Source organism: Equus quagga, chromosome 10 (assembly GCF_021613505.1).
Source record: "Equus quagga isolate Etosha38 chromosome 10, UCLA_HA_Equagga_1.0, whole genome shotgun sequence".
NCBI lineage: Eukaryota > Metazoa > Chordata > Mammalia > Perissodactyla > Equidae > Equus > Equus quagga.
The window spans coordinates 109,387,227-109,400,436 of record NC_060276.1 but is presented as its reverse complement, the minus strand read 5'-3'; the positions used below and the strand labels follow the sequence as shown (position 1 = coordinate 109,400,436).

At 49.3% G+C, this 13,210-nt stretch overlaps 1 protein-coding gene across 2 annotated transcripts in view; it reads right to left on the bottom strand.

The window, feature by feature from the left end:
- Positions 1-738: 738 nt before the first annotated feature.
- RAI2 (retinoic acid induced 2) overlaps positions 739-13,210 on the bottom strand; it is a 60,168-nt gene continuing 47,696 nt past the window's right edge. For both annotated transcript variants that reach the window (XM_046672637.1, XM_046672636.1), the window contains exon 2: positions 739-2,720. In XM_046672637.1, coding sequence (XP_046528593.1) covers positions 1,107-2,696 — 1,590 coding nt within the window. In that variant the 5' untranslated portion in view covers positions 2,697-2,720 and the 3' untranslated portion in view covers positions 739-1,106. The remainder of the gene's footprint in view (positions 2,721-13,210) is intronic.

Genomic DNA, 13,210 nt, shown 5'->3' with positions numbered 1-13,210 from the left:
AATCCACCAGATGCCAGTAGCATCCCCTCCCCCAGCTGTGACAACCAAAAGTGTCTCCAGGCACTGCCAGATGTTCCCTGGGGGGCACGATCACCCCCAGTTAAGAATTATTGGGCCAAACTAACAAGGAATCACTTTCTCTTCCCTTCCCCACTCCACTCCCAGATATCTCTACCCAGGGCTGGGGACAATTATGAGACATCTCCTAATCCACCCGTAATGGACTTTCCTCTCCTTCTGAGTGGCCTTCGGTCACTGTTTTGACTTGCAAGACTTTCAGTCATTCAGAACAATGCTCTTACTGCCCTTGAAAAGAAGGTCCTTTCCAGCTAAATTCTGGGAGGGGGCGGGGAGGAAGCCGGTAAATTTTCCTTTTAGAGACATTTGTCTGTTTTTGTCCATGAAAAGTTCGGACAGCATTCTACACACCCAGGGCCTCTGTGACCTGGAAGGGGGCCTCGGGTCCTTGAAACTCACCTCCCCACCCCCTCTCTTTGCCACATTTTTACAAATGAAGAAACGAAGGTCTAGCCGGGGAAGTGACTTGCTCAAGGTCATACATATTCCTAATCCTCTTTTTATGGGGCACGGACCAATATGGTTCTTCTTTGCCCAATATGCCCGAAGAGCTTAGTCTCTAAACTCAAACAACTTGTAGTGCTTTACAGGCAACAATTTTGACCAAACCATGCCAGTTAAGGAATGCAAATTTTTTAAATGATAGAAGACTGCAACCAATTAGTGCAAACAAACATTTATTGTGAAATATTCATCCTACCCTTTATTAGGTATTACATCATCAAAGCACTTTGTGGCAATGAAAATAGCTTTTTTACCCCTCTGATTCACCCAATATTCCATTAAAGCTGCAAAAAATGTGCAATCTGCTTGAAAAATAGGTTGCTCTTATTTATTCATTTGTGAAAAGTCAAAAATTAAAAAAGAAAATGATACTAGCTTACAGGGCCTCTAGAGCCAATTTACCTTCCCACTTCCCAACTACTCCCCCAAATAATTAACAAAGATAATTTGTTTTAAATGCCTTTTTATAAAACCAATGCACCTTTCCCCATATTATAATCATAAAAATTTTAAAAAGCCATTATTTACTTTCTTGGAAAAAAGGTGGCCAGCCGTTGTTTTTTGATTGGGAGCATGTGTATCTCCTGGGAGTTCACTTTCTTTAACTTTATGCTCCGGTTTTTGACAGGTTTCCTAAGGGACTCCATGTTCCCCATGGCCTCTTCTCCTTGGCTGTTGATGTCATAGCCCTGAAGCACGGAGTCTTCTCTTTTGAAGGAGAAGTTTTTGGTGGACACGCCCGAGAGGCCTTTGATCTTGCCACAGAAGACGGCAGGTACAGCGTCTTCCACCGAGACAATCACCTTGGCCACCTGGGACTCGCTCCCAACCTCAATGTTATTTTCAGCCTTGACCTCGCTGCTGGGCTGGCTGGGCTGGCTGAGTGGTTCGGCAGCATCGCTGCTGCCCATGTGGCTATCCATCATGGCCGAGGCCTCACGGGGCGTGGCAGGGCCAAAGGGCATTTCCATGCTGCCGGGAAGTTTCTCCATCAGGGTGTGACCTGGGCTGTCCACTGACCCACTGCTGTCATAAAGTGTCTCAGGGAGAGGCTCAGATTTCCGGTGGGCTGCCAGTGACAGGTCTAGGGCTGCATCTTCCTGACAGATCGGGGGACTGACTTCGCCAGTCTTGAGCCAGGGCACTGACTTCATGGAGAGATCCAGGGCCTCGTTCTCACTCCCCATCTTGATGACCGTGTGGCGGCTGAGCTGGAAGTACTCCCTCGGCTGGATGATGTCAAAGGGCTTTAGTTCCTCCTTCTCTAGAGGGGTCTGGGTGCCTTTAAAGGGGTGCAGGCCAAAGGATGATGGCGCCTTGGGGAAGCTGGGGCTGAACTTGGATTCAGAACTCTGAGGCACGGGGATGGGGATGGGAATGGGGACTGGAACAGGCAAGGGCACGATCACAGGGTAGGGCACCAAGAGGGTGGCCGGTGGGACCAGAGGGGACAAGGGGGAGTTAAAAGGCTGGGGGGGCACAGGGGCATATCCAGGGGGAGGCTGACAGGGTGGGGGGCCGAGAGCACCCTGGGAGGGAAACAAATTCTGGAGCACAGCTTCAAATGGCAACGTGGGCTCCTGTGGCTGGCTGGGGATCCGCAGGTCCAGGAGCTGGGGCTGGGCCTCGGGGTCCTCGGCTCCCTGAAAGAGGTTGTTGTGGATGGCACTGGAGGAGCACGGAGCCTCCTGTGGCAGGACCAGAGGGGAGTTGAGGTGCTGGAAGACGTGCTGCTCCAGCACCACAGGCAGCTGCACGGGGCCCTGCGTGGTCATGACGTAGGTGGCATTGCTGTTAGGGTTGAGCTCTGGTGCGGAGCTTCCCTCCACTTGCATGTGAATGGGCATCACCACCGGGCTCTCCCCGAGGCACAGGGGCTGGAGCACGGTGGCCGCCACCTTCAGAGCCATGCCACTCTGGGACTCGGCTGGGGGGTTCAGAATGGATGGGGCCGGCACGGTCACCAGGGCCTTCTTTACCAGGTCAGTGGAGTTGATGTTCCAGGCCTCAGTGGTGATCAGCTGGGCCATGCCATTCTCTAGTCTGTTATTGGCCAAGGCAGGAGAGGAGTCGGTCATGTCCATGGAGAGGTTCTGAGACTGCAGATCGTCCATCACTCGGCTCCGATGCCACTCGGCCTGCAACACAGAACACACAATGTGAAACTTCCGTCCGAGACTATTTATAATGGCCTTCAGAGCTCTCTCCACATCTTTTGTAAGTTTCCATATCTTAGTTCACCAGGGGGCACACCTCTCTCTATGTATACATACGTGTTATGGATATTTCCTAATATATACAAACACACCCATATGATCAGCTGTGCGTGGAGAGCCCCAATTTAACAGACGATTAAGCTATAAACACAGATGATGTAATGACTAAATAGCCAAGTGAGGTTAAACAGAGTATTTTTAAGCCTAATACTCAGCTTATATGTTTAGCCTTCAACAAAAACAAAGTTTCATTCCACATTGCTATATCAGACAGTTAAGATATGCAGAGTTTTGACTTGTTCAAATTCAAATAGGCAGCAAAGACTTCCTTTCCTTCAAGAAAAAAATAAAACCCTGTCACATTAGAATATTCTGTGAAAATGGAAGGGGGCCATCCCAATTATGGAAAGCATTTAAAAAACTCTTTGTGGCAGTAATTCTTCCAAAGAGGCTTGATGAGAGGAATGGCACTGCATTTACACAAGGGTCATTACAGTTGTCTCACTGTCTCCCTCCCACCAGCGACATCCCCTTTCTTCCCAATAATAGGAAAATCCCCTCCACGGAGCAAGGCCAAGATGGGATAACTTGTATGAGTGATCACCAGGTCCAGTGTCACTTTCCCCAATCAGCTCATCTGTCTGACCCGTGACCTCTCCTAACTTCTAGCTGTCAGGAAGAGAGGATGTTGACTACTCTAGGGCTGGGGAAATGGAACACTTGTTGGAAAGAAGCATTCTCAAAGGTGAGATAGGCTTTCTTGATGTCTGTGGCACCTCTGGCTGCCTCCTGAGAGGCCAAAGGAACCCAACTTGGGTGCTTCCTGGAGGAAGCAGGGCTGCAGCCGCGATATGGCTCTCCATGGAAACACGTCCATATTTAGCCTTGTTACCATGGAGAAGGCAGGCACCATGTCTAACTCAGGGATCTGTGCAGCCCTGGAGTCTGGTTGGGCTCAATAATAATTCAATAATCCTCAGTCTCACTGGGCAGGCCTTAGGCAGCTCCAATTCTTGACCTCACCTGTCTGAGCTGTCTAGACGTTAGTCCTGTGGTCATCTCGGCCTCCTCTCCTCGCCCTCAAATTACCAACACAACTTCCAAAACAAGTAAGGGAAGCTACCCGCACATGGTGGGAGTAGAAATAAATAAATGAGGGCTCACTACAGGAAGGCAGCTTTAACAAATGAAGAACTCTGTGATATTTCCAGACAATCAAAACGTGTCAAACGCAAAGAACAAGGAGTTTCTCCGAAGCAGGAGAAGGATGCTGTGCAAACAATTTTGTGGGGAAGGACTAGTGGGTGACACCCTTGGTAGGGTGTACTGTGGTATCCCTGAGGGAGGGCTCCAGAGCCTGGCTCCCTAGGGCTAGGGTGCCCTCTGGAAACCACCAAGTGACCCAACATGCTGGCCAATAATAACCTTGGGGAACAGTAGAGAGGCAGCCTGCCCCCAGGGAAGCTCAGGGGGCTTGCCCCAGATGAAGGGCCTGGTTTTTCCTGAGAGGAGCGCTTTCTGATTCAGCCCAGAAAACACCATGCCTTCAATACACCATTCATTCATTCTTGCATGCATGCATTCATTCATTCACCCAATCAATTAATTTGCTGAATGCCTACTGCATGCCAGCACTTTGCTAGGGTCTGGAGATGCTGTCATGAGCCACATAGACAAAGTTCCTGCTTTCATGGGGATTATAGCCTAGTCTGGGGCACTTGTCTTTGATCAGACAGAGATTTGCTAGCATGAGAAGGCATCAAAGTCCTGCAAGGAGAGGCATCAACATCAACAGGACAAAGCTTTGTTGGCCACTTGCTCGCAGCTCTGTGAAGGTCCTGGGAACCTAAAGCCTCTTCCAGAAGGGTCTGCCTTGTCCCTCACAGTGGCCAGAACTCTCAGGGAGGGGTGAGAAAAGGTTGAAGGTAAGCTGAGGTGGGACTGGCGAGGACAAGGACAGCAATGGTCAGAGAAGGCACCTGCAGCCACCCATCTGAAGTGGCTTCTGATGGCCTGCGAGGGAACTCACTGCGAGAAGTCAAGACGTGATCTGTGCCATCTTCGGGCTTCCTGTGGGTTTAGGAGCATCCAGCAGTGAGACTGCTTTCTTATAACGGGCTGCACTATCCACACTTCCAGGTGACAGCCTCACTCCCTCTCTGCCTCCCACCTCCCCCCACTCCCACCAAGGGAGAGAAGACAAACTTCTCAGTGTCTCCCCTCCTGCTCCTGGCACATGCCTGCAGCTCAAGTGCCAGCTCTCTTGTCTTCCTGGAAACCTCACTCCTCTCCCTTGCTGGCCCTGGTTCTAGGCCTGCTACTCCCCCAGAACCTTCCTGCTCAGAGTGTGAGGAGGGGACCTCACCAGGGTGGGGTGTCTCCCACAGGCCCCTGGTCCTCTCACAAATGGCTGGAGCTAAAACTCATTGAGCATTTGCTGTGGGCCAGGCCCTCTTCTGAGAATGCTAAGAACTTTCTATCCAGTGCCTCATTTAATCCTCAGAACAACCCTACGAGAGAGGTCCTAAAATTATGCCCATTTTACTGATGAGAACACTGATTCCCTAGGAAGGTTAGATAACTAGCCCGAGGGTACAATGAGGCTTGGATTAGAGGTCAGGGTCAATCTCAGGCTCTGTCTCCCTGTGGGAGCTGGGAGGTCCACACTCGTCCATGCATTTTGTTTCTTGGCAAGAGCTGTCCCCTTCAAGGCTGAGTGCATATGCCTGAAGAGCTGTGCAAGAGAGAGCACTCGAGCGTAAGATTTCTTCAAAGTTGTGTCCAGATCCTTTCCAGAAAATCATGGAACGGTTGGCTCATTCTCTTTTCTCCACCAGAGCCCTCCTCTGTCCCTCTCACTGGGGAAGGAGCCGAAGGGTTGCAAGAGTTCCTATCTTTGGGGAGTGCAGCCCAAAGCAGCTAAGGTTCTGTTATGGAAGGGCTAGGAGGCCTCTACCCTCTCAGCCTCAGCCTTCCTGAGACAGATATCACATGGGTGGGAAGGCATCTGAGGACCCATGAGTTACAGGGAGGCCCTCAGATCCCCTGCTCGGGCCTCAAGTCTCTGGGAACAGGACTGGGGCAAAAGGGAAAGAAAGGAAGCCCTGGGCTAAAATCTCACTTCCACCTCCTGCCACATGACAGCTTTGGACCTGCCTGATTACTCAGCCAAAGTAGGCCCTGTGAGCACCCCTAGCCCCTTCCCTAGGGAGCCACTGGCCCGCTGAGATGAGGCTTGCATTTCCTCCACCACGGACTGAGTACCAGCTCCCCACCAGGTACCATGACCAGTCTCCCCTTGTCATTCACCCTGCCATCAGGCATCCCAACTCTTGGTCAGCAGCTAGGGCGCCTGAGGGTGCCCAGTGCGAGCAGCGTGGGCATCGCTGCTGCAGGAGCCAGTGCTGGAAGCCCCAGCTCTGATGCCCTGGGAATAACAACCCGCTCATGAGATGAGGGTTCAAAGGGCAGGTCTTTGTCTTTGAGGACGAGCCAAGAAGCCAGATAACGACTGATTAGCAAGGGCCTGGGGACATCTTCAAGTCAAGGAGTGTGACAGGAGCCACCAACTAATGCTGAAGTTGAGGGAGCGTGATTTCTTCAGAGGTGACAGGGAAAGTTTTGTTTGGGTTTTTCAAAACATCATTTGCAAATAGGTTTAAATGCGGTCACTCGTCCATTCCATCTTTGCCCATTATCACTGGGGGCATGGGTGGGGGTTGGTAAGCGAAGGCAGTGTGGCTGGGTGGGAAGTGGGCAATCTGGATCTGCAGGTCGCTGGAGACCCTCACTCTCTTGGGCGTTGGCTAGTTGCTGGGGCTGGAGGGCTGGAGGCTAGATGGAGACTCTGGGGAAAAGTCTCAGGGCCCGGGGAAGATGGGGAGGTGGGGAGGGCTTGCGTGGAGCAGAAGTCAGGCTCAGAAACCTGGGAGGGTAACAAAATTGTTATCTGAACCCCTCATCTAACTGTCACAAAGATCTAAGCTTACATCTCTATCCTCTTCCTGACCCTGTTTACTGATGAGGAAACTGTGACCCACAAAGGCTGACTAAAACTCACCCAAGGCCATTTATTACAGAGCTCACCATGCTGTCACTACAGAAAGAGCAGAGGGTCAGGCCCCACAGCTGCCATAGAGGGTAACACGGCAGCCACCCGCCTTCACCAGCCAGTGGGAGACTCTGCTGAGACAGTAGTTGCGAAACCACTTTGTGGACAGTGAAGAGTCTGATGGGGGTGACATGGGAATGAATTCATCCTGGGTTCCTGTGTTTCTCTGACACACCCAGAAAAAGAAAACCAAAGCAAAGCAGCATGCACGCTGCTTTCCTTATAAGGATTTATGTTCGTGAAGAAGCCAACCTGGAGCCGAACTCCTGGCAGTCAGTCAGTGACCCGCCCCACATCTGCACCCACCAGGTACCCCCACAAGCCATGCCCACCTCTCAAGCCTCCTGCTTCCAGAGCTTTGCAGAAAGCACTCATTTCACCCTATGGACCTCTGTACAGACTGATGTTTTTATAATGAGGATTCATTTAAGGCGTAATTTAAAAAACGAAAACACTTGATTTAGACTATTCTCTAAATCCTAGAGTCTATCTCCTTCTGAGCATTTAACACTAAGTCACACACACACAAGTAACCTAATACCCTCAGCCCTGATGCCCACAACCATATCCTAAACGATCCCAGGGGGCCCCCTGAAGAGCCTGCACCAACTAAAATTGAAGGAAGTTCAGAATGTGGCTGTGAACCCCACACTGACCCAGAACAGGGTCCTCGAGACCACCTCAGGCAGAGCCTGGTTTCTGAGCTGGGAATTTGAACAAAAGCCTGGGGCATGCCGGGAGCCCCTCTCAGAGGCTTAGATTGCCTTCCGGAGAGGGGCTTGATTTTATCTTGTGAATTGAAAGCATTTTCACCACAGAACCAACTATCAAGACGACCACAAGGCCCCCAGTCTGCAGTGCCAAGCACCCCTGAACAAATGCTTTAGGACTGGGTACCTGAGTATAGTGGGCAGGGGTTACCTCATAGCAACTCAAGCCAGGGGCCACTACCAGCTTGGGGGCCCTGTGAGGCCCCTGGGACTACCTAAGCGAGGTCACTGGAAGGCAAACTCAGCCTCAGGGGAAGCCGTCTTAGAGATCTGGGCTATATTGGGCAGATTCCAACTCCAGGACCCAGATGCTCCAGTGCAGCCTTCAAAATCTCCTCCTCAGGCCTCCCCCCCATGCAGGAGTTCTGGAAAGACGGGGGCCCTGGCCCTGCTCCTGGGGACACCCCCCTTCAGCACCAACAGCCTACAGATATGACTTTCTCTCCTCTTCCACTGAAATAAGCTCTAGATTTTTCTATCAAGAGAAAATTCTTCTTCTAAAACACGCATTAAAAACAAATCCTGATAATTTTCTCAAGATACCCATTTTCCAACTATAAAATATCGACAGTTTTGGTTTTTATGGAGCCTGTAGGCAGTCATCAATTATTTCAGGTCAAAACTGGGTCGTCTACGTCCTTGTCGCTCAAAGTAGGGTTCTTGAAGCAGCAGCAGTAGCAGCTTCTGGGAACTTGCTAAAAATGCAGAATCTCAGGCCCCACCCCAGACCTCTTGTACCAGAATCTGCATCTCGACAAGCTCCTCAGTGATTTGTATGCACGTTCAAGTTTGACAAGTCCTGGCTTAGCAGGGGTTCTCAAACTTGGCCGTACATTAGAATCACTTGGGAGCTTTAAGAAATACCAATGCCTGGGCCCCACCGCCAAGGCTCTGATTTAACTGGCCTGTGGTGCAGCCAGGACGTTGGGATTTTTAAAAAATTCCCTAGGTGATTCTAATGTGTGGTCAGGTTGGGAACCTTTAAGCAAAAGGTCAGGGAACAAGGCAGCTGGCCAGCCAAGCTTCTTGGTGGCTGATCTTGCTTCTCGCTTCACAGAGAAGACTAAAGCCATCAAGCCTGAATTCCCTCAACTTCCCCCCTGGCCCTCACAGTATCTCCCCAGGCCCCCCCTACCCCCAGGAAAACATGAGACGTCTCCCCCTCTTGAAAGGCTGACTTCCCTGGGACCTCCGCTGAGAATCCTGCCCCTCTTCCGGTCGCACCCTATTCTGAGTCTATTTTCTGCTTTCCACCTGGTACTTCAACTACACCCTCAATGACTGACCTCATTCTGTATAAAAATCACCAGCCACTTACTATGAGTTAAATGAGCAAAGCATAATTTTCGTCTTTTAACACAACGTGGATATGGTTTCATGATATGCACTAAATATCTAGGTAATTCCAACTGGGTAAACAATGGTTTTGCTCTTCTCATAGTGTGTAATAATTGTCAATTACTTGTCCCAGTGATTAAATTTTCTGAGCTTTAAACATCAGCCCAGGGCCTTTCTATTGAAGCTGTGAACATAATTACCACATGAATGTATTCCCAAATTGGTTAAAATACAGAGAATACACAAAATAGTCGCCCACCTTATGGCCAATTGCCTTTTACATCCAGAGATCTAAACAGCCCTCCAAGAGGAATACGACCTCCCAGGTTAGCCTTGGAAATGAGCTCCCCAACATGTTACTTACTTTATTACAACATTGGCGGCCGTGCAGTTTACAACTGAGTCTCCCCTTCGTGAAGATGGGCAGTGGCTGTGGGGAAGTTCTGCCAGAGAGGACACGGGGCAAACCTTAGCTTTGATGTGATATTGGTGAAAAATGGAAGAGGTGGGCGAGCCAGGCAGGGCACGTAGTGGGCCTGAGTATCATAAACTGGCCATTGACACCAGGGTACTGCAAGGTCTTCCCAGGCAGCAGGGTTGGGCCCTCCCTGGGGTTCCATAAAACGAATTTATGTTCATCATCTCATCCTTTTAATTCCCATTTTTCTATTTTATAGCATATGTAATAAATAAATACAGGAAGACATATATAATTTAATAATATATGTGTGCATGTGTGTATGTGTCTTGAGGGGGTGTTCAAATTTTTTTTTCTGACAGGAGTGCAAGAATGAAAAAGTTGCGACTCAGCAGGAGAGATGAAGTTCTCAAGGCCCTGTGAGACTTCCAGGGTCCCTGTGCCTGAACAAGTCTTGGGGTCACTGGCCAAGTTCACCCCTCCCATTTTGCACAGCAGGAAGCTGAGGTTCAGAGGTTGAGTGAGGCTCAGAAATTGTAGAGTAGACTGACTCCCAGACCTGGGCTCCTTCAAAAGCACAATCCCTCACTCCAAATTTGACTTGAATCTAAAGGGTCCCTTGCTACATCTGTCATAAGCAGCATCAAACACCAAAGTATACGGGATCGTCTGATTCACCCACCAAAATGTCAAATAGAGTTTGATGGGTGAAGAGCTTGATAAAAAAGATGAAATAAACACTTGAGTCTGTGATCCCTAATTGACAAGTGATTGAAATAGAAGAGATGAGATTCAAGATACACACCTGAGCTTTTCACGACTGCAGGAAAGTCATTTTATGTCCCTGAGACTCAGTTTGCTCTTCTGTAACATGAGGTACTGCCCCACTCCCACAGTGGGGTGGTAAGTTAACTCAGGCCTCCCATGAGTGAGTGGTACCTGCTGGGAAGAATTATACCTGGCCTTCTAGGAATTTCTGTGGGCCATGAAAGATGACCAAGTGTGGGCATTCACGGAGAATTGGTGGGAAGAAGGAAAGTGCACAAAGGGGTAGGAGGTGGGGCGGTTCTGGGCCACTCCCATGACCACTGAGAAGACTCCACTTCTCATTCTCCCAACTCCGAAGGCCACAGGAGGGATGAGGGGAGCATCCTGGAGGGAGGGACCAGAAATGGTGAAGAGAGAGAAGTTCGGGAAACAAGTAGGTTCTGGGAGTTCTGGTCTGTCTTCAAACCAGGCCAGGGGAGAAGTGAAGGCTGAAAGAAAGGGAGAAGGTAAGAATACCACTTCAGCATCTGTCAGAGCCTGCTTTGTCTCTCTTGGGACTCGACTTCCCATAGCAGGGCAATGACTGGGTGGAAGACATCAGAGCACTGGCAAAGAACCCACTAGATACCAAACATACCTACTCTGTGGTCTCTGTAGGGTCTCAGGTTAGGGCTGGGTCTCGCCAAGTAACCAACTGGTGGAAAAGAGAAATATTAAAGCTGGACAGGGGCTGGCCCCGTGGCCGAGTGGTTAAGTTTGTGCACTCCGCTTTGGCAGCCCAGGGTTTCAGCAGTTCGGATCTTGGGTGCGGACATGGCACCACTCATCAGGCCATGCTGAGGCGGCATCACACATGGCACAACTAGAAGCACTCACACTGGAATATACAACTGTGTACTGGGGAGCTTTGGGGAGAAGAAGAAGAAGAAAAAAGGAAGATTGGCAATAGTTGTTAGCTTAGGTGCCAATCTTTAAAATAAATAAATAAATAAAAATAAAGCTGGACAGATCCGAAGGCTACAGGGAAAACTTCACAACTTGAGCCAACAGCTCACAGGCCTGGTTTTCTATCATGGGTGGCCTTTGCTGGGTTCTACCACAGCACAAGAGGGATCCAGAAGGCCGGCTGGGGAGGGCATCATGGGGTTGCCCTGCCTCCTTTCTCGCCCAGGGGAAGAGTGTCAGATGTCTTTGCATTTACGATCTCATTTCATGCTCCCGATTACCTCTAGCCTGCCCATAAAGGACGTACGGTGGCCCTTGGGCCGTGCAGGCCTGGGTGTGGGGCTGGAATAGGGAACTAGGTTCGTGTCCATTCATTTATTTTTTCAAAAACTATCTGAGCACCTACTGTGTTCAGGCACACATCTCCTATTCCTCCATCCTGGTGCTGTTTTCTCCATAAGCTCATCGCCTTCTCTCAGCTCAATTCCCAAAGTATTAACCAATCGATATTGTCTCCGGGTTATCTGCTTCTAACTGGGCTCCTTCAAGGCCCACATTTCTTGCAGAGATAAAGGAGTAAGTCTTTAAAGGAAGAATGCCAGCCCCTAGACAGCGATGGAAAGAGATGCTAGTGCAATGGCCTCTCTCAGGTAGAGAAGAAATGCTTATTTTCCAGAGAGGGCTGCCCTGAAACGAAGAGGACAAAGTGCCCTCCTCAAGTCTTGGTGGACCTCAGTGGAAGGTGACAGGCACACCTCAGAATCGTAGGAGAAAATCATGGAGAACTGTTATTGGTGGCAGGGGTCATCACCTGGACAGTGGGCTGTGAGAGTGAGTGTCTGTCCCTGCATTTGGCTGAGACTCCACAGCCTTTGGCTGGACACACAGAACCCCAAACACCCTCAGGCGCTGGTGTCAGAGCAGCCATCTTGCGCAGGAGCACAGGTCACATTTAAGGTCTCAGGTCAGGGCCTATCATCTTAAAAAGCTATGATTTTTGGAGACTTTTCTGGCAATAAAGAAGCCTGTTAAATATGGAACAAAGTGGGGGGGGGGGGACCTGCCTCTGGAAGAGAAAATACTTCTAATTAGATTGAGATACAAAGGTTACATTTTTGTTCTGGGAAAAGGACTGTTTATAATCCTGTGTCATTAGCAGGACATTTTCCAGAGACTAGTGTGCCAGAAATAGACCCTCTAAGGGGTCACTGGAAAGAAGGGGTGTAGATTTGTAAAGTACAAAGGACTGGAGTTCAGATTTTCCCTTTCTCCTAACGCATGTGAGCCCCTCACCAATCACTGGCATGGAAATAGTGCCAGCCTCACCCGGGGCACTGGGCCCCGGTGAGAGTGGTCAGAAGTATAAGCTCTGGACTCAGACAGGCGTAGGTTCAAATTTCAGCTCTGCCTAACTTTGCTAGCTGTGTGGCCTTGGGCAAGTTGGTTCTAGGCCTCAGTTCCCCTCTGTGCAAAATGGAGATGAAAAAAGGACCCGAGGTGGTTGTACTAATTAAAGGAAATAATCTATGTAAAGTACTTGGTGCAGTGCCTGGCACATTGAAAGTGCCAATAAAACATGGCTATCACCATCATCATTGCCACCATTGTCATTATCATTGTCTCCATCTTCATCAATATCATTCTCTCTGTCATAACCATCATTATCATATCATCATCGTCATCATTATCGTTGTCATCTCATCACTGGCATCACTGTTATCATTATCAGATCCACTGCCCGTATTTCCTCTGAGAATCTTAAGTACCATTACAAATGCTCCCAATGGTTTTTCTACGTTCAGTTCCCAGGTTAAAACCCTGTTTGTTCAAAGGTGAATTTAAAATCAGTGCTAGGAACTGGAAAGGCATTTACCATAGAATTAATGTTACACCTGATGGTGAGGTTTCCGCAAAAACTCACTTAACCCCCAACGTAGCTGAAATATTGAACATTTGCAGTGAAAATAGAAAACAACACTGTTGCACTACTGGAAATGAAAGACATTGGGAAAACAATGAAATAAATACAAAAATCTATTTCTCTTTAAGGCTGAAAGGCTGG